This window comes from Tachypleus tridentatus, unplaced genomic scaffold (assembly GCF_004210375.1).
Source record: "Tachypleus tridentatus isolate NWPU-2018 unplaced genomic scaffold, ASM421037v1 Hic_cluster_7, whole genome shotgun sequence".
NCBI classification, from domain to species: Eukaryota; Metazoa; Arthropoda; class Merostomata; order Xiphosura; family Limulidae; genus Tachypleus; species Tachypleus tridentatus.
Window position 1 is genome coordinate 122,593 of NW_027467787.1, and position 22,038 is coordinate 144,630.

Here is a 22,038-nt window from a genome sequence, read left to right on the forward strand (position 1 = left end):
AATTTGTCACTAGCTCTTGATAAGGAATCGGCAGCCTTCAAGACTTCCTCTTCCCCAAGCTGTCTGAGGCACAAATAACGAAGATCCTGGAGTGCATAGAATTATCCAAGAAGCTCAGTAGCATTGTCGCAGTAGTTAGGAGCTCCTTGGCGATCAGTCACAAGGCCGAAAATTATGTGGAAATGGTTAAGGCTCTGGTGAAAACTACTGCAAAATGGGCTGCAGGATGTTCCTGAAAGTCCACATCCTTGACGCTCATCTTGACAAATTTAAGGAGAACATGGCAGCATACATAGAAAGCAAGGCGAGCGCTTCCACTAAGATATACTGGACTTTGAACGCCGCTACCAAGGAGTGTATAACGAAAACAGGATGGGAGACTATATTAATGGAAGACTATATTTGGGGCCTGATTTACATTACAGTCGCAAATTTCGAAAACCTACTCACATCTAAACATTTTTGTATAACTTTAATATAAATACATGTAAATTTTGATTCACTTGTTGTCTTATTCAGACCTTATGTAAATGAAAATGTGCAATTTGTTGCTTTTTTACATAGAAAATAGGTTAATTTCATTATCCAGGTCACAAGAGCAAAGTTTGAAGGGAATAATGGCCATTTTCTGTACTTTTACAACATAAGCAATTAAGAAATAACACACGTACTATCCAGGAACAAAATTTGTGTTATAAAGTGTAATGCAAGTGGTGCGCTGAATCGTAGAGGGCGCGAGATTTGCACCTTTGGAGGCAAGAATGTATCTGATTTTTTAAAGAAGGGAATATAATTTATATTTCGAGCAGAGCGCCAACTGTTATATGTTAAAAATAATGCCAAGCTCAGTACACACAACAACAGTGAAATAGTTTCCAACGTACGCTTTAGCCAAGTTTACTCTAGGCCTAATTTAAAACATAACATTTTTGAATTTTGCTTAACTTTGATCAATATACAACTTGAAACTCACCGAGTATCTAAGTGGTAAAATTGATGCAATAAACTCCAATACTAACACTAAAATCATAAGCTTACTGAATACTCTTTAATTACCGATTTATTTCTGATTGTTTTACTACTTTACTTGATCGTAGTTATATCATATAGATGCACCTTTAACTTCCAGTGTGCACAGTTGTCAAATAAAGCTGTAATATAAATAAAATGGGTAAGTGCCAAAAGATGCCTACAGTTTGTCAACTGCAGTAAATAAAGCATTGTTTGTTCTGTTATGGCATTTCGAATCGGCGAGACAAGAGGAATCTAATTGAGGGTTCTCAGAAACCTTCAAAAAACTATTACTTAAACAATTTTAAAATGCTTATGCTGCACAGAAGCCCTGAAATTAAGTGGTATTTGACCTGCCATGCTTTTGGCCTCTAAGTCATTGGTATTAGTATTTTGATATAAACATTATTGAAACATTTTTCATTGTTTCAATTGTCATTTCAAAAGCCCAGTGCACATAACAACTTATAACTGTGTCATTTTAAAATAATGATATATGTGTTCTAAATACTTAAACTTGTGTACATATAGGTGGTACAACAGTATTGCCGATTGGTGTAGATCACATAAGTTCCCTTTTATAGTTGATTGTGATTTAACTCGTAGCTCTTAAGCAAATACCGGAAGTGTGGCTGGTTTCATTTTATACATTTATTTATTTATTTCCGATAACTTTATCAATGTTGTCTTCAATTATATTTCGTTTTATTTTAGTTATTCACTAAATGTTATGTCTCTTTATCTTCACTTGATCTTAAGTTTCTGTCTCTTAACTCTTGGTATTTTACATTTTCTTTCACGTTCCTCTTGGTCTGGCTAGGTGGTTAAGGCACTCGACTCGTAATCCTAGGGTCGCAGGTTGGAATCCCCGCCGCGCCAAACATGCTCGCCCTTTCAGCCCTGGAGGCGTTATAATGTGACAGTCAATATCACTATTCGTTGGTAAAAGAGTGTTGGCGGTGGGTGGTGATGACTAACTGGCTTCCCTCTAGTCTTACACTGCTAAATTAGGGACAGCTAGCGCAGATAGCCCTCGAGTAGCTTTGCGTCAAATAAAAACAACAAGAAAAATATTTAAACACTTATTAATATGCTTGTATTAACTTTCTATTAAAATCCACAAAACTAAGAGACCACTCCGTCCCACCACGAGTGACTCAGTGGTAAGTCTGAAGGCTTGTATCGTTAAAACCTGAATTAGATACCCGTCATAGGCACAACACAAATAGCTTATTACGTAACCATGTGCTCAACAGAAAATCAACAAGCACTGCTTCACAAAGTGAAGCCATTTCAAAAAAATATAAAACACTAACTTTAATATTGTAACATAAAGACAATTTAAACACATTTCTTTGTAAAACAAAGTCGCTAGTGTAATGATGACATTGTGATTTTTTAACTAAAAGAATGGTGGTGTCATTTTAACATGTTTATTGTTTATTTGCTTGTTTATTGCTCTCTGTGCAAAGCACTCAATGACTTTGCACAAACTGTCCCTAAATTGGAAGTGGGTTTATGCGGAGGCACAAAGAAGTTTGAGGTTTCACATTTTGTATTTTACAGTTTTATTGGCATGTTTAGAATTACATATAAGGGAAGTAACTTTTCAGTCCTAAGATAACCTTTCATTAACCACGAATTTACACAAGTATATAAATATATATATGTATATAGTAGTTTGCATATCTACTAAAACAGGCCAGGCATGGCCAAGCGTGTTAAGGCGTGCGACTCGTAATCTGAGGGTCGCGGGTTCGAATCCCCATAGCACCAAACATGCTCGCTCTTTCAGCCGTGGGGGCGTTATAACGTTATAGTCAATCCCACTATTCGTTGGTAAAAGAGTGTTGGCGGTGGGTGGTGATGACTAGCTGCCTTCCCTCTAGTCTTACACTGCTAAATTAGCGACGGCTAGCACAGATAGCCCTCGAGTAGCTTTGTGCGAAATTCAAACCATTTTCAGTTTTGTAATCCCATTCTTGTTATTTTTCGTTGGCTTGTTTTTTGAAGTTATGTGTTTAAATAATTCAGTTTCCAATCCATGTAATGATAACGTATTAGTTTTTGTTTTATAATTTTCTATTACGTTATAGTCTTTAACATAATTTTTACGCTTGCAAACTAGGCTAACTACATAAACCTAACAAGCAGATTAAACCTACTTGTTCAGTTTTATGGTTTAAACGAAAGTATACTGACCGATCTACTCTACTAGCCAAAAACTGTGTTTTAATGCTTCTCTAAGCCTTGTATTTTCTTGAAACTTTGACTTCAAACCTTATGGGAAGGTTTTTAGGTGTTTTAGGCCAACATTATTAAATTTTTCGATTTTATTGTCGTAATATGACCCACAGATGTCTCTAGCAAACATCCAAATTATAATATTAAATATATAAAATGAAACACTATTTTCAGATTCTTTTCGGTGTCGCAGAATTTTGCGTGAATGATCCATTTTCCAACATTGTTGTACTACAAACATTACTTAATCCTAAATTAGCGTCGGAAACATGGCTTTTCATATCTATTCTAGGATATTTTTGGCCAATTACAATTTTATGCGCTTCAAATTTTGCAGCAAATTATGGACGTTAATTATTCTACTTTAAATGAAAATTTCTTAGAATCGATATTTTGTCATTTTATGACATTTATTTCATGTGATTAGTGAATAAAAATGTTAAAATTTTCATTTCTCTATAACTTCTAACGGTTTCGCCTCCAACTAACAATTTGTCGATTATTTTGGAATTCTTCTACGGATTCAGTGAAATGTGTTATTCATTATTTAATTTTAAAGAATACATTCGTTTGTTTATTTTGTGTAGGCCTTTGTTTCCACTTTCATATGATGCCACATCAAATCGTTTGGGATTTATTAACAACACGCGGTTGTGGAAGTACCTACAAAGAAAGATGAAGTATCATTGAATAGAACAATAATAAAATCTCCAATGTCACGGTGTAATAAATAAAATGATCTAAGCAGTAACTTATGGAATGTTTCGTGGGAAGGTTTCCAGATGGACGACTTCAAATGTTAATTTCGAATATTCAATGGGAAGCTTAAAAGATTTACGAACCACATTGGGCTATAAACTGTTTCCACTGCGGGAAGTCGAACCCTGGGTAAGAAATGTGAGTACATCAGTGACACAACTTGTATCCACATTTAAAACAAGAAATGTAAGCACATAAGTGACACAAAATGGACATAAAGTATTGCTTATTTTAAAGCAGATACTTAAATAGTGCACCGTTCTCTATAAACATATTTTTATTGTCACAAATAGTTCTTTAGCTGCTGAGAAAATATACAGTACTAATTATATTTTACATATATATAATTTTAATGTGAAACTAACACAATGTCGAGCTACTGGTTTGTCCAGTAGTAGGTGACAGTAGGCTATATGACGAGTTTATTAGATTCTGTTTGTTTTGTTATGTTTTTGAATTTTGCTCAAAGCTACACGAGGACTATTTGCGCTAGTCGTCCCTAGTTGTGCAGTGTAAAAGTAGAGGGAAGGCAGCTAGTCATCATCATCCCCCGCCTACTCTTGGGCTGCTCTTTTACTAACGAATAGTTTTTAAGATGGATGAATCAGTTGGAGATCTAGAGTTTGTTTGTTTTTGAATTTCGCACAAAGCTACTCGAGCGCTATCTGCGCTAGCCGTCTCTAATTTTGCAGTGTAAGACTAGAGGAAGGCAGCTAGTCATCACCACCCACCGCTAACTCTTGGGCTACTTTTTACCAACGAATAGTGGGATTGACCGTTACATTATAACGCCCCACGGCTGAAAGGGCAAGCATGTTTGGTGCGACCAGGATTCGAACCAGCGAATCAGATTACGAGCCTAACGCCTTAACCCACCTGGCCATGCCGGGTCCGATAGCTTACGAAACACGTGAATTAAACTGTTAGGTGACAATAAGGCTCAATACATCTCCATTTAAAGTCTAAAACAGCTGATCAGAGGAAATATAACCAATCAGCAGTATTCGATTCCTACAGGGTATTCTTAATTCAATAGTGGGATTGACTGTCACTCTTATAATGCTCAAAATATGAAGCATGCACATCGTATATGTGATTATATCTGAACCGTATAGATGCTCATTCCATATGAAGGTTGAAAATTGATAGTCTAATAGTTTATATAGATATATATATATTTCTACAACTGAACTTAACACACTATTGTATCATTCAAAAAATATGTTTTATTGTTGTTATCTTTCTGATTCGGTCATGTATTTTTCTCCAAAACACACAATAGATATTTCAATGTGTTCACTTGCGTATCAAAAGATTCTGTCTTCGATTGTACCTTTATATTTATTAACATACATTTAGTTTTTCTAGAACCATTAAGAGCACGTATATAAACATCATTCTGTATGCAAACCGAAGATTCATAAAATTGTTGTTTTTTTTTTTAAATTTCGTGCAGGTTTAAAACAGCTCTTGCTTTATGTGATAATTAAAGTCAAACCAGACAAGTTAATGGTAGGTAATACAACTAGTACAGAGACGCTTATCGTGTAGTCCAAACACAACAACGTTCATTATTGTTTCGTTAGATAGAAGTTTCATTGGAAGGTTCTGGATGGTAGTGTTTAAAATGGATGAGATGTCACGAACGTTGTTTGTGATTAACTGTCGTTAATTTGAATATACAACGTCTAATTGCTTAACAAGAAAAACTGGCAATTTCAAGATATTTCGAAAGAGCCGTTTTCCAAACATGAAACCGTCTAACAGAAAATGTTTCTATGGTAAACAAAGTAACAAATTGGTGTTTAAAATAATATTTCCGTGAGATACGCAATTTCTATAAATTGCTTTACTGTAGATTAATTTTATCAGCATTTTAAAACAGCTCTTCCGAATAACTTTCTTGATGACCGCTGCTGTGTAGAAGACAAATTCTGAACAGAAGATGAACCACTGTGTAACTTTCTGGAGTGTCTTGTCACTTTTCGTTTCTGCATTGACCTCGGTACGTTGAATTCTGTCTTGATTAAAAGTAATTTTCAGTTTAATCGGAAATTTACCAAATTCTCAAAACCAGTAAAACTTCGCAGCACGGCCCGGCATGGCCAGGTGGTGAAGGCACTCGACTCGTAATCCGAGGGTCGCGGGTTCGAATCCCCGTCGCACCAAACATGCTCGCCCTTTCAGTCGTGGGCACGTTATAACGTGACGGTCAATCCCACCATTCGTTGGTAAAAGAGTAGCCCAAGAGTTGGCGGTGGATGGTGATGACTAGCTGCCTTCCCTCTAGTCTTAAACTGCAAAATTATGGACGGATAGCGCAGATAGCCCTCGTAGCTATGCATGAAATTCAAAAGAAACCAAACCAAACTTCGCAGCAGGTTCAATGTATTTGATAAAAACTCAACGAAAAAAAAATTAAATTAACTAATCACGCGGCCCGGCATGGCCAAGCGTGTTAAAGCGTGCGACTTGTAATCTGAGGGTCGCGGGTTCGCATCCCTTTCGCGCCAAAAATGCTCGCCCTTTCAGCCGTAGGGGCGTTATAATTTTCGGTCAATCCCACTATTCGTTGGTAAAGAGTAGCCAAAGAGTTGGCGGTGAATGGTGTTGACTAGCTGCCTTCCGTTAGTCTCACACTGCTAAACTAGGGACGGTTAGCACAGATAGCCCTCGAGTAGCTTTGTGCGAAATTCAAAACAAACAAACAAACTAATCACGAAAAACACACCAAAACATGCGTTTAAAAACAATAGGCATTTTCGATGGAACATTGGTAAGTATACAGTCTAACAATGCTAAATTATAATGCTTGACTCCCATGATGGACACAGCAAAAAGCTTATTGTGGCTTTGCTCTCAAACAAATTTATAGAACCGGTGCATTTATTTCACAGACTCAACTGCGCAGACTTAACATTTGCAAAGGCAACTTTGTAGCTCACGGGCGTACACAGACGTAGTGTTGCTGTTATTACAAATGTCCATATTAAATGTAATTATCATTTGTGAATTTCAATACTTCTAGCACTATTATGCGAATCCCTATTTGGGAATACGACTCTTTGATAATGTCATATTTTATGCCATATAGGGTTAACTATCATGACCTAAAGTAATTATAGGCGATCAGTGATACTGTAATCTGTGACACTGTGGGTTTTAGCACCCAAATCCTAACACCTTAATGAAACTATAGCTTTGTTTCTACCTTATTTTAACTGAATTATTTTGCGTGCTGTGATATAGACATTCTCACTTCAGAATTATACGATTGAAATTTATGTACAAATGATAAAATTTAACATTGTTTCTAACTACTATTTAACTACTCAAGGCTGTGCAGAGTCGAATAATAACATGAACGCCATTAATATAGCACAGAGAAATGTGATATATATATATATATATGTGTGTGTTTTTGTATAGCAAAGCCACATTGGGCCTTTTTCTGATGAGCTCACCGAGAGGAATCGAACCCCTGATTTTAGCGTTGGAAATCCGTAGACTCACCACTGAACTAGCAGGGGGAATATATATATATATATATATAACTTGTAAAATGATCGGAAATTAATATAAATTATAATGATTAACGTATCAGGCTACAGGCCTCTAAGCCCTAGGTTTGAGCCAAAATATGCTAGTGAACATGCTATAGGGTGTTATAACTGTGCCAGTTAAAGAGTAGTTGCATATGTAGCTCGTGCTCCTCAATGGTTGTCCTCCTCTGGTCAATAATCTCAGTGGATGTTCTTCTCTGGTCAACAATACTAAATTGGGGACGACTACGCTTAGGGACAACTACACTTTAACCTAGGATATCCCTGTTTTTAGTCTATATTTAAGAAATGTATTTGAAACTAATTGCAATTTTTAATAAATCCTTTCTCTATAATACAATAAAAAATAACATCATAATATTATATGTAAAATACACTCTGGCTGATGTCGTCCATAATTCATCATTTTCATTTTTTCTTTCTCTGTAACGAATTTACCCTTATATATTTATTTTAATATCTACGTTTGTTCCAGTTTGATGCACATGGCGTTTATTCTGAAATGTATATTGCGTACGTCCCCCTGTTTTATAAATTTGTAGAAGATTCTGGAGTGCAAGAATCAACAATATGTGTTTTACGAAAGCACTAGCGTATCTTATAATGTCATTGCCAAGTGAATTTTCGAGGATCTCGCCTAACGAGTATTAAAGCTTGCTATCGTAAGGCGCGAGAAGACAGTTTAATATCGTTGTTTAGCTACAGTCAGTATGCTACAAGCCTCGGTAGCTGTAATTGTGATTAAAGTTTATTAATCGGAAAACTACAGAATTTGACCAGGAACATTTATAGATTTCGAATATTATAAACCGTTGAACTTCAGAGAATTAACTTCGGACATTAGTATTTCTACAAGGACACTAGATATCTTTCTCGGTAAAAAGTGAGCTTATAAACCACGTGAGGCTAACCAAGAATAGAGCTAGCTAGCTTTCTCGTCAAGTGATTTTTTTCTTATAGCAAAGCCACATCGGGCTATCTGCTCAGCCCACCGAGGGGAATCGAATCCCTTATTTTAGCGTTGTATACTCGTCAAGATATTTGTAACAATATCAACTCAGAATTAATTCGCTCGTTGCGAAGCTGGACCGTCGATGAAAAATTCAGTTTCAAACCAAATAGAAAACTGAATACTGTTTGTAAAACGTGTACATAAATCCTTATTTGTAATAATCGTTATTATAAACTGTGTTATTGTTTGTATATTAAAATATAGTTGTTTAAGAAAAATCTGTGTGTGTCAATCTTGTTGGCAAATATCATACATTTGACACAAATTAACATTTAATTAACTTCTAAATTCTAATTAAAATTGCCAGATATTTGAAATCCTAATACGTAACGTACATAACCTAATAAATCTGTGACTCATCCGGGATAAGTTATAATATGGTAGCATCACAAACGAAGGTTCAGAGAAAAGAGCAGAGCGAGAGTTCCGATCGTCAAATTTTTTCAAGTTTTCTCATGAAAACAATCATTTTATTTCGTTGTCGTCGAGTGAACTTTAACCATTGCGAAATTAATTTCATTCTGTCCTGTAGAGTGTTTGGTGAACAGAGAGACATGTGTTAAAACATCCCAGCTATTATTAATTGCTGAAAAAATATTTTATTATTGTTTTTAATTCAACCAGACAGGTGGCGCCGACTGTGAAGCTGGCTACGACGCTATTGATGGACTGTGTGTGAAGTTTTTCCAAAGTGAAAACAGAAGTTTCAATGAATCAAGACGACTGTGTGCGATAGATGGCGGTGCTGGACTGGGAGATCTGGTGATGCCAAAAACAGCCGATTTAATAAATACGTTGAGGTCAAAGCTTCCTAGTGACCGTGATTACAAGGCATGGGTTGGTAAGAACACACAATAAGTAATTATTCTTTACGAGGCATGAAGTTTAGGTACGTACATGCTGTCTCACTAGATATTTTTACGAGCCGCGCGTGGTCTAATTTACCTGTGTCTGGACCGTGCAGTTGAGTGTGTGTATTACAAAAGTGACAACTAAACCTCACTATTTACATAATGGTAGCCAACAAGTTGGTGGTGTGTGATTTTACTAATTGTCCAGCTTTTCTCAAATTGGGATCCAGACCCAGAAAGAGTTCGCAAAGCTAATGTAAAAGAAAGAGCTGTGAGATTATAAAAAAAAAAAGTATTGTAGTTTAGAATATTTTATGGTTTGTACAGTATAGCTGCTTGTTTGTTTAAAGTTAAACACAAAGCTACACAATGGGCTATCTGTTCCACTGGAGGGTGTATATTTGTTTAAAGTTAAACACAAAGCTACACAATGGGCTATCTGTTCCACTAGAGGGTGTATATTTGTTTAAAGTTAAACACAAAGCTACACAATGGGCTATCTGTTCCACTAGAGGGTGTATATTTGTTTAAAGTTAAACACAAAGCTACACAATGGGCTATCTGTTCCACTAGAGGGTGTGTATTTGTTTAAAGTTAAACACAAAGCTACACAATGGGCTATCTGTTCCACTAGAGGGTGTGTATTTGTTTAAAGTTAAACACAAAGCTACACAATGGGCTATCTGTTCCACTAGAGAGTGTATATTTGTTTAAAGTTAAACACAAAGCTACACAATGGGCTATCTGTTCCACTGGAGGGTGTATATTTGTTTAAAGTTAAACACAAAGCTACACAATGGGCTATCTGTTCCACTAGATGGTGTATATTTGTTTAAAGTTAAACACAAAGCTACACAATGGGCTATCTGTTCGACTAGATGGTGTATATTTGTTTAAAGTTAAACACAAAGCTACACAATGGGCTATCTGTTCCACTAAAGGGTGTATATTTGTTTAAAGTTAAACACAAAGCTAGACAATGGGCTATCTGTTCCACTGGAGGGTGTATATTTGTTTAAAGTTAAACACAAAGCTACACAATGGGCTATCTGTTCCACTAGAGGGTGTATATTTGTTTAAAGTTAAACACAAAGCTACACAATGGGCTATCTGTTCCACTAGAGAGTGTATATTTGTTTAAAGTTAAACACAAAGCTACACAATGGGCTATCTGTTCCACTGGAGGGTGTATATTTGTTTAAAGTTAAACACAAAGCTAGACAATGGGCTATCTGTTCCACTAGAGGGTGTATATTTGTTTAAAGTTAAACACAAAGCTACACAATGGGCTATCTGTTCCACTAGAGAGTGTATATTTGTTTAAAGTTAAACACAAAGCTACACATTGGGCTATCTGTTCCACTAGAGAGTGTATATTTGTTTAAAGTTAAACACAAAGCTACACAATGGGCTATCTGTTCCACTAGAGGGTGTATATTTGTTTAAAGTTAAACACAAAGCTACACAATGAGCTATCTGTTCCACTGGAGGGTGTATATTTGCGAGAATTTTGTGTGGAAAATGGGGAATGGAGAAGGCGCCCAACAAAAACATTTTGAGATTCCTTGCTCTAGTCCCTCACTACAATTTAGGGTCAGTTAAACCCATGCAACCTGTGGTTACCTTTGCGTGGAATTTTGAAACGAACAAGTTTCTGTGTAGTTGTGGTAAAAGTAATTTTATTTAGATAACCGCAATTACAGAACTACTTCCACTTACTACATGATACACATCATTACATTTTAAGTTAAACGTTTATCTGTTATTGTTAAAGGCTAAAAGTTGTTCTAAATTTTCAGGATTAGCCGCTTTTCCAGTTAGAACATTTTAATTTAATCTATTGCGTGTACTTATTAGATAGCCCACTTATTGTAATACAACTCTAAGAAGTTACAAGTCAAAGTTTAGAAAAAGTATAACGGTATGGCAACCATCCTGCATCCGTTATATCCAGTGCCGCCGAGGCTTAACAGTTAACGCCATGAATCGTCAAACCGACTGAAATACCAGAGTTGTGATTCGGACTTTATTTGTATTATCAAACTCCAAAACAACAGCTGTTATTGTGTGAACTTGCTTAAGCGATGTGTAATAAGTTTTACTAATTTTACTTGAGTCATTTCAGACAAGAATCTTGATAAAGTGTAATAACATATTTCCATTTATTAACACTAACTTTTGACTGTATTTTTTGTTTTGCTTCCAATTAAGCACAGAGATACACAATGGTCTATCTTTTCTCTGTCCATTGTGGGTACTGAAACTAGATATTTAGGGTTACAAATCCTCAGACTAACCGCTGAACTATCAGGAAGAAAAGAGAAAAACAACCAAATAATATAAACGGACAAATGGGAGATTCATCCTGAACGACACCTTACAGCAGTTAAACTAAACAGTTAGGTTAGCGCCCCTAGGGTTTAGGTATAGAACTACTGACCAGGAAAAATGCAGCCAACCAACATCTTTGAACTGGGATTGATAGCCTAGTTTACAACGTGCACACAGCTGAAAGCGCGAAACGTGATTAGAAGCGTCAGTTCTCGAAACTAGTAACATTTAATCTGCAACAAGGTACGTCAACAATTAAGCAACGCCCATCTATTTACAAATGCTGTTTTCATTCGTCATTAGATGTTAAAAACAGTACTTCTACAGCACTCTTAAAGTTATTTAACAAAGCATATTAGCACACATTCAATATATATATATATATACACATTTAACGTATTTTAAGTATATAACAGTAATACATTTATTTTGTGACGTATTGTAACGTTTCAGTGTTTGTTTGAAATTCTCAATAGGTTAAAATCACAAGTTATTTTGAATAAAACGTAATTTAATTAGCTCAATATTTCATTTTATTTTATATGAATAATAAACAGTTCATAAGCACACAGCTCGTAGACCAACCACGAAAACCGAAACTTTACATATTAAAATAACGGTGCAGTGTGGGATTTCGTTAGAAACGTAACTACTGAAACATATCAGGTAACTCTGTGACGCACTAAATTGCAATAAGTAATAATGGCTGCTCAGTAGGACTTCTTTATTTAAACTTTGATTAGTAATAAATCACACAAGTTATCGCTTATTAACAATAAACTATAGCTTCATGTTTTTGTTATGAGTTATTAGGCCCGGTATGGTCAGGTGGTTAAGGCGCTCCGCTCGTAATTTAAGGGTTGCAGGGTCGCACCAAATGTGCTTTCAGCTGTGGGGACGTTATAATATACCGTCAATCCCACTATTCGTTAATAAAAGACTAGCCCAAGAGTTGGCAATGGGTAGTGATGACTAGCTAGCTGCCTTACCCCTGGTCTTCCACTACTAAATTAGGGACGGCTAGCGCAGATAGCCCTCGTGTAGATTTGCGCGGAACTAAAAACAACACAAGCAATATGAGTTATTAATTAATTTAAAAATAACCGAGTACGTTTTATTTCACTAATGACACAGGTGTTATACAGACCAAAACTTCGGACATGTGGTATGTTGACGGGAGAAAACTTCCTGACGGGTTGTTGAATAGTGACTTCAACAACATAGCATGTGATCCTCCGAGAGGGGTAGCACTGACGAATGTATATCCTCGATTTCTGTGTGACAATGAAAAACTACCCCTGTTTTGTGCCTATCCACGTGAGTATTAAGGGTTTAACCCATTTTAATTTTTCATACTGTTTAATAAAAAAAAATACAATTGTTATTCTTGTTAAATCATCCAAAACTTAGTGTTCATCTTTGGTTTACGTTTTCTTGATTTAATAGTACGCTGTTTGTTACTGCCGCTTTGCTCACGTGTCTTCCTCTGATTAGTTGGAGCTTTGTTAACCTAACGAATGAGGTAATAGCACTCCACTTTCTTACTATTACGTTAATCAGTGCGTTGCTTTAATTATCTAACAGATATCGCGTCGTATTGTTGTTTTACGTAGTGTCATCTTGATCGATTAAAACCCTTCAAACTTAACAATACATTTAATTATTCTAATAGTATACTACGTTCTTATTGTTAGATTACTCATTGTATTGTCTTAATTAACTGGTTAAAGCTTTGTTAGTCTAACAGACACTACATTATTATTGTTGTGTTATTTAGTGTGTCGTTTCAATGAAAAGTTAGAAGTTCTTTATTTTAACAGTATCCACAACTCTCGGAGAGATGTTTAAAGCTTTCTATTGTTGTTGTTTTTGTTTATCGACAGGATCTACTTGCATAAACGGGTTTATAGAGCACAGAGAAGCTACTGGTAGCGCCTGTTTCAAAGTGTTCAACACTTCTTCCACCCTGATTGAAGCAGAGCGTAACTGTTCGAACTTAAAAGCTGAATTACCTGGTGAGGACGTCCTAACGCCTAGGAAGACATTTGTAAGAAGGCTGATCTCCAACGTTACTAGCGGCCCAGTGTGGTTTGGTAAGAAATTAAAGACTGACAGTTCGTCCTGCTTCTGGATGGTTAACGAAGGACATTACGAGGAAACGGTAAGGTCACAACGACCCCACTTTACACCTTGTTGGAACCCATTTACTTTAGTGTTACTTCAGAATACATGAAACTGTTTCTTTAACCAAAATCTATTATAATAAAGCTCATTTTTCTAGACCAGGCATGGCCAGGTGATTAAGGCACTCGAGTCGTATTCTGAGGGTCGCAGGTACGAATCCCCGTAACACCAAACATGCTTATCTCTTCAGCCGTGGGGTTGTTATAATTTTACGGTCAATCCCACTATTCGTTGGTGAAAGAATACCTCAAGAGTTGGCGGTGGGTGGTGATGACCGGGTACCTTCCCTCTAGTCTTACACTGTTAAATTAGGGACGGCTAGCACAGATAACCCTCGTGTAGCTTTGCGCGAAATTCAAAACAGACAAATTGCTTCTTATTTTTATAAATATTCAAAACAATTATCAGATAAGGGAATATCTGCAAAAACTAAAGAAGCGAGCATTGATAAACGTGTAAATACCTAAATAACGTCTGCTATAACTTAGTAAAAAGAGTATTTTAAAACGATGTAGTGCGGTTCCTCAATTCGCAAAATACAGTAGTGACATTTATTGGAAATTAATTAATATAATAATTATTTACTTACTGGTAAATAATAACAATACTTTAGGTGACCAAAAACAACAAAAACTGATGAATAAATTTAAAGTATCACCATGTTGAAGAAGACTGCTAGTAGAATTTTAAAAATTCTTAGATTTTGAAACTAACTCAGCAGTTTAGCATGAAACTTGATATGTGTTCAACCCACGCTAACATTTCGTCAAGGCCAAGAAGGGCCTAATAAGGATTAGCGTGTCGGAGTGCGAATATAACAGATTACGGTTTGTATCTCAGAACGTCTGGTATGGGTATTAACACTTTTATTGATAAGGAGAGAACAACGTTTCGACCTCCCTGGTCATCTTCAGAAATATTAAGGTTTGTGTCCCTTTGCCATAAAATAGCCCTCTGATCTTTGAAGCCGCAGATGCATTATCAGAGTACAGGCCAAATCCTATTATTCAATTAGAACAGCTCAGAAGTCGGCAATAGGTGTTATTACCCAGCTGCGTTCTTTTTTTCAAAATTAGGGACAGAGTAGGTAACCCTTGCGTAGCTTTGTGCGAATATCCTAAAAGAAACAAATATTTCTTCAAACTTTGATCAAAGTGACTTAATTTTTGTTCCCTTTCTTTCTAGAATAACTGTGATGACAAAAAGGGTTTTGTTTGTTATTTCTGGAAGCCAGATGAATCGTCATTAAAGAATGTGTCTTCAACAAGTAACGTAACATCACCCAGTGTATCTCCAACTAGTAACTTAACATCACCCAATGTATCTCCAACTAGTAACTTAACATCACCCAGTGTATCTCCAACTAGTAACTTAACATCACCCAATGTATCTCCAACTAGTAACTTAACATCACCCAATGTATCTCCAACTAGTAACTTAACATCACCCAGTGTATCTCCAACTAGTAACTTGACATCAAGTTTAACAGGTAAGAAACAGAAATCACGTGGTCGTTTTCACATTTGCTTATGTGGCTCGTTTATCTTAATAAATATAGAGTAAAAAATAAGTATTGTTAGTATTCTGGAAAAAAATGTTTAATTTTAAATAAATGTAATCTTTGTCATGTACAATTCAAGATTGTTGAATGATGTAGAACCAAAGAATACAAACTTTCAACGAAGACGTTCTCGATGAACGTAGCAAAACTAGCAGAGCAGAGTGATTACAGTAGCAGTAAACTCCAAAATTACACACTAAGCCAATATGAGACAATACCTTCCATCCACAAATTGAAGAAAACTAGAGAGTGTGATTACAAAGAATATGAGAACCTTTCAACCCCTCATAACAAAAAGACATTGCAATGAAGCTAGTCACATATCAGCACTACATAGACAGCGTCAATAAGATAGTGAAGCTAGTCACATATCAGCACTACGTAGACAGCGTCAATAAGATAATGAAGCTAGTCACATATCAGCACTACATAGACAGCGTCAATAAGATAGTGAGACTAGTCACATCTCAGCACTACATAGACAGCGTCAACAAAATAGTGAAGCTAGTCACATATCAGCACTACATAGACAGCGTCAATAAGATAGTGAGACTAGTCACATCTCAGCACTACATAGACAGCGTCAATAAGATAGTGAAGCTAGTCACATATCAGCACTACATAGACAGCGTCAATAAGATAGTGAAGCAAGTCACATATCAGCACTACATAGACAGCGTCAATAAGATAGTGAAGCTAGTCACATATCAGCACAAAAAAGTCCCCAATGGCAAAGGTTTATGCCTGAATATTCACAACACTGGAAACCAGGTCTCGATAGCCCAATGAGTAGCTTTGTTCTTAATTACAAACAAAGGGGCAGAAAAGTATTCTAAAGACTATAAAGGTAGTTTTGTTTAAAAGAATCTTCGTCTGTTACATCACTGTTTATAATTTTGATGCGTTACTCAAACAACAGACAAAAAATAATACTTTAATCTCTGCAAGTTTTGGCAACAAAGTTGTCTTGCTGTAACATGTTGTTCATTTCAGTCTAAAAGTTACATGTAATGTTTTAGGTAAGATTAATCCTAAGCTAAGAATGACTTGATCTGAGACCAAAGTTCGTTGAGAGGATCGTGCTAACAGTTTTATTGAATTTATATATTTTTTAAAGATTCCTCCTTCCAGTGTACTGATTCAACCCCAGGAGCGATAACCAGACATTGTTTTATGATTTTGTCGCCTAGTAACAACCTCCAGTCAGCAGTAGAACAATGTAAGAATAATAGTGCGGAGGTAGCAAACTACATGAATATGTTGGAACATAAGTTATTTCTCTGGAGCCTCATCATAAAGTATAACATTCAGGCACCATATGTCCTAAGACATAATGCATCCTGCTTAGTTTGGCTCAACAACACCACTCCTATTAATGAGGTAAAAACAACAGAAGTTTGGAGCAAGTTCTTGTGTTGAAGTAGATAATGGACAATCATACCTTTATTTATTTCAAGACAAAAGTTAAATTACCTCTGTTACAAAATTAGTTCTTTAAAATTTAGATAACGTGATATAGGAGTTGTCAATTGTGTTTATTAACTTTTTGTGGACATGAGCATATCGTAACGGCAGAATGTTTAACTTGTTGTGGACATGAGCATGTCGTAACGACAGAATGTTTAACTTGTTGTGGACATGAGCATATCGTAACGGCAGAATGTTTAACTTGTGCACATGAGCATATCGTAACGACAGAATGTTTAACTTGTTGTGGACATGAGCATATCGTAACAACAGAATGTTTAACTTGTTGTGGACATGAGCATGTCGTAACGACAAAATGTTTAACTTGTTGTGGACATGAGCATGTAACGACAGAATGTGTAACTTGTTGTGGACAAGAGGATATCGTAACCACAGAATGTTTAACTTGTTGTGGACATGAGCATGTCGTAACAACAGAATGTTTAACTTGTTGTGGACATGAGCATGTCGTAACGACAGAAAGTTTAACTTGTTGTGGACATGAGCATGTCGTAACGACAGAATGTTTAACTTGTTGTGTACATGAGCATATCGTAACGACAGAATGTTTAACTTGTTGTGGACATGAGCATATCGTAACGACAGAATGTTTAACTTGTTGTGAACATGAGCATGTAACGACAGAATGTTTAACTTGTTGTGGACATGAGCATATCGTAACGACAGAATGTTTAACTTGTTGTGGACATGAGCATATCGTAACGACAGAATGTTTAACTTGTTGTGGACATGAGCATGTAACGACAGAATGTGTAACTTGTTGTGGACATGAGGATATCGAAACCACAGAATGTTTAACTTGTTGTGGACATGAGCATGTCGTAACAACAGAATGTTTAACTTGTTGTGGACATGAGCATGTCGTAACGACAGAATGTTTAACTTGTTGTGGACATGAGCATGTCGTAACGACAGAATGTTTAACTTGTTGTGGACATGAGCATATCGTAACGACAGAATGTTTAACTTGTTGTGGACATGAGCATATCGTAACGACAGAATGTTTAACTTGTTGTGGACATGAGCATATCTTAACGACAGAATGTTTAACTTGTTGTGGACATGAGCATATCGTAACGACAGAATGTTTAACTTGTTGTGGACATGAGCATATCGTAACGACAGAATGTTTAACTTGTTGTGGGCATGAGCATATTGTAACGACAGAATGTTTAACTTGTTGTGGACATGAGCATATCGTAACGACAGAATGTTTAACTTGTTGTGACATGAGCATGTAACGACAGAATGTTTAACTTGTTGTGGACATGAGCATGTCGTAACGACAGAATGTTTAACTTGTTGTGGACATGAGCATATCGTAACGACAGAATGTTTAACTTGTTGTGGACATGAGCATATCGTAACGACAGAATGTTTAACTTGTTGTGGACATGAGCATATCGTAACGACAGAATGTTTAACTTGTTGTGGACATGAGCGTATCTTAACGACAGAATGTTTAACTTGTTGTGGACATGAGCATATCGTAACGACAGAATGTTTAACTTGTTGTGGGCATGAGCATGTAACGACAGAATGTTTAACTTGTTGTGGACATGAGCATATCGTAACGACAGAATGTTTAACTTGTTGTGGACATGAGCATATCGTAACGACAGAATGTTTAACTTGTTGTGGACATGAGCATATCGTAACGACAGAATGTTTAACTTGTTGTGGACATGAGCATATCGTAACGACAGAATGTTTAACTTGTTGTGGACATGAGCATGTAACGACAGAATGTTTAACTTGTTGTGGACATGAGCATGTCGTAACGACAGAATGTTTAACTTGTTGTGGACATGAGCATATCGTAACGACAGAATGTTTAACTTGTTGTGGACATGAGCATATCGTAACGACAGAATGTTTAACTTGTTGTGACATGAGCATATCGTAACGACAGAATGTTTAACTTGTTGTGGACATGAGCGTATCATAACGGCAGAATGTTTAATTTGTTGTGGACATGAGCATATCGTAACGACAGAATGTTTAACTTGTTGTGACATGAGCATATCGTAACGACAGAATGTTTAACTTGTTGTGGGCATGAGCATGTAACGACAGAATGTTTAACTTGTTGTGGACATGAGCATATCGTAACGACAGAATGTTTAACTTGTTGTGACATGAGCATATCGTAACGACAGAATGTTTAACTTGTTGTGGACATGAGCATGTAACGACAGAATGTTTAACTTGTTGTGGACATGAGCATATCGTAACGACAGAATGTTTAACTTGTTGTGGACATGAGCATGTCGTAACGACAGAATGTTTAACTTGTTGTGGACATGAGCATGTCGTAACGACAGAATGTTTAACTTGTTGTGGACATGAGCATGTCGTAACGACAGAATGTTTAACTTGTTGTGGACATGAGCATGTCGTAACGACAGAATGTTTAACTTGTTGTGGACATGAGCATATCGTAACGACAGAATGTTTAACTTGTTGTGGACATGAGCATATCGTAACGACAGAATGTTTAACTTGTTGTGGACATGAGCATATCGTAACGACAGAATGTTTAACTTGTTGTGGACATGAGCGTATCGTAACGACAGAATGTTTAACTTGTTGTGGACATGAGCATATCGTAACGACAGAATGTTTAACTTGTTGTGGACATGAGCATATCGTAACGACAGAATGTTTAACTTGTTGTGGACATGAGCATATCGTAACGACAGAATGTTTAACTTGTTGTGGACATGAGCATGTAACCACAGAACGTTTAACTTGTTGTGGACATGAGCATATCGTAACGACAGAATGTTTAACTTGTTGTGGACATGAGCATATCGTAACGGCAGAATGTTTAACTTGTGCACATGAGCATATCGTAACGACAGAATGTTTAACTTGTTGTGGACATGAGCATATCGTAACAACAGAATGTTTAACTTGTTGTGGACATGAGCATGTCGTAACGACAGAATGTTTAACTTGTTGTGGACATGAGCATATCGTAACGACAGAATGTTTAACTTGTTGTGGACATGAGCATGTAACGACAGAATGTGTAACTTGTTGTGGACAAGAGGATATCGTAACCACAGAATGTTTAACTTGTTGTGGACATGAGCATGTCGTAACAACAGAATGTTTAACTTGTTGTGGACATGAGCATGTCGTAACGACAGAATGTTTAACTTGTTGTGGACATGAGCATGTCGTAACGACAGAATGTTTAACTTGTTGTGTACATGAGCATATCGTAACGACAGAATGTTTAACTTGTTGTGGACATGAGCATATCGTAACGACAGAATGTTTAACTTGTTGTGGACATGAGCATGTAACGACAGAATGTTTAACTTGTTGTGGACATGAGCATATCGTAACGACAGAATGTTTAACTTGTTGTGGACATGAGCATATCGTAACGACAGAATGTTTAACTTGTTGTGGACATGAGCATGTAACGACAGAATGTTTAACTTGTTGTGGACATGAGGATATCGTAACGACAGAATGTTTAACTTGTTGTGGACATGAGCATGTCGTAACAACAGAATGTTTAACTTGTTGTGGACATGAGCATGTCGTAACGACAGAATGTTTAACTTGTTGTGGACATGAGCATGTCGTAACGACAGAATGTTTAACTTGTTGTGGACATGAGCATATCGTAACGATAGAATGTTTAACTTGTTGTGGACATGAGCGTATCTTAACGACAGAATGTTTAACTTGTTGTGGACATGAGCATATCGTAACGACAGAATGTTTAACTTGTTGTGGGCATGAGCATGTAACGACAGAATGTTTAACTTGTTGTGGACATGAGCATATCGTAACGACAGAATGTTTAACTTGTTGTGACATGAGCATATCGTAACGACAGAATGTTTAACTTGTTGTGGGCATGAGCATATCGTAACGACAGAATGTTTAACTTGTTGTGGACATGAGCATATCGTAACGACAGAATGTTTAACTTGTTGTGGACATGAGCATGTAACGACAGAATGTTTAACTTGTTGTGGACATGAGCATGTCGTAACGACAGAATGTTTAACTTGTTGTGGACATGAGCATATCGTAACGACAGAATGTTTAACTTGTTGTGGACATGAGCATATCGTAACGACAGAATGTTTAACTTGTTGTGGACATGAGCATGTAACGACAGAATGTTTAACTTGTTGTGGACATGAGCATATCGTAACGACAGAATGTTTAACTTGTTGTGACATGAGCATGTCGTAACGACAGAATGTTTAACTTGTTGTGGACATGAGCATGTCGTAACGACAGAATGTTTAACTTGTTGTGGACATGAGCATGTCGTAACGACAGAATGTTTAACTTGTTGTGGACATGAGCATGTCGTAACGACAGAATGTTTAACTTGTTGTGGACATGAGCATATCGTAACGACAGAATGTTTAACTTGTTGTGGACATGAGCATATCGTAACGACAGAATGTTTAACTTGTTGTGGACATGAGCATATCGTAACGACAGAATGTTTAACTTGTTGTGGACATGAGCGTATCGTAACGACAGAATGTTTAACTTGTTGTGGACATGAGCATATCGTAACGACAGAATGTTTAACTTGTTGTGGACATGAGCATATCGTAACGACAGAATGTTTAACTTGTTGTGGACATGAGCATATCGTAACGACAGAATGTTTAACTTGTTGTGGACATGAGCATGTAACGACAGAATGTTTAACTTGTTGTGACATGAGCATATCGTAACGACAGAATGTTTAACTTGTTGTGGACATGAGCATATCGTAACGGCAGAATGTTTAACTTGTGCACATGAGCATATCGTAACGACAGAATGTTTAACTTGTTGTGGACATGAGCATATCGTAACAACAGAATGTTTAACTTGTTGTGGACATGAGCATATCGTAACGACAGAATGTTTAACTTGTTGTGGACATGAGCATGTAACGACAGAATGTTTAACTTGTTGTGGACATGAGCATGTCGTAACGACAGAATGTTTAACTTGTTGTGGACATGAGCATATCGTAACGACAGAATGTTTAACTTGTTG

The 22,038-nt window shown here is 36.6% G+C and overlaps 1 protein-coding gene across 1 annotated transcript in view; it reads left to right on the forward strand.

The window, feature by feature from the left end:
* Positions 1-1,167: 1,167 nt before the first annotated feature.
* The window catches only part of LOC143243660 (uncharacterized), a 95,672-nt gene continuing 74,801 nt past the window's right edge, over positions 1,168-22,038 (forward strand). The window contains exons 1-7 of the mRNA XM_076487291.1: positions 1,168-1,171; positions 5,471-5,526; positions 9,214-9,430; positions 12,906-13,088; positions 13,655-13,932; positions 15,141-15,444; positions 16,634-16,896. Coding sequence (XP_076343406.1) covers positions 1,168-1,171; positions 5,471-5,526; positions 9,214-9,430; positions 12,906-13,088; positions 13,655-13,932; positions 15,141-15,444; positions 16,634-16,896 — 1,305 coding nt within the window. The remainder of the gene's footprint in view (positions 1,172-5,470; positions 5,527-9,213; positions 9,431-12,905; positions 13,089-13,654; positions 13,933-15,140; positions 15,445-16,633; positions 16,897-22,038) is intronic.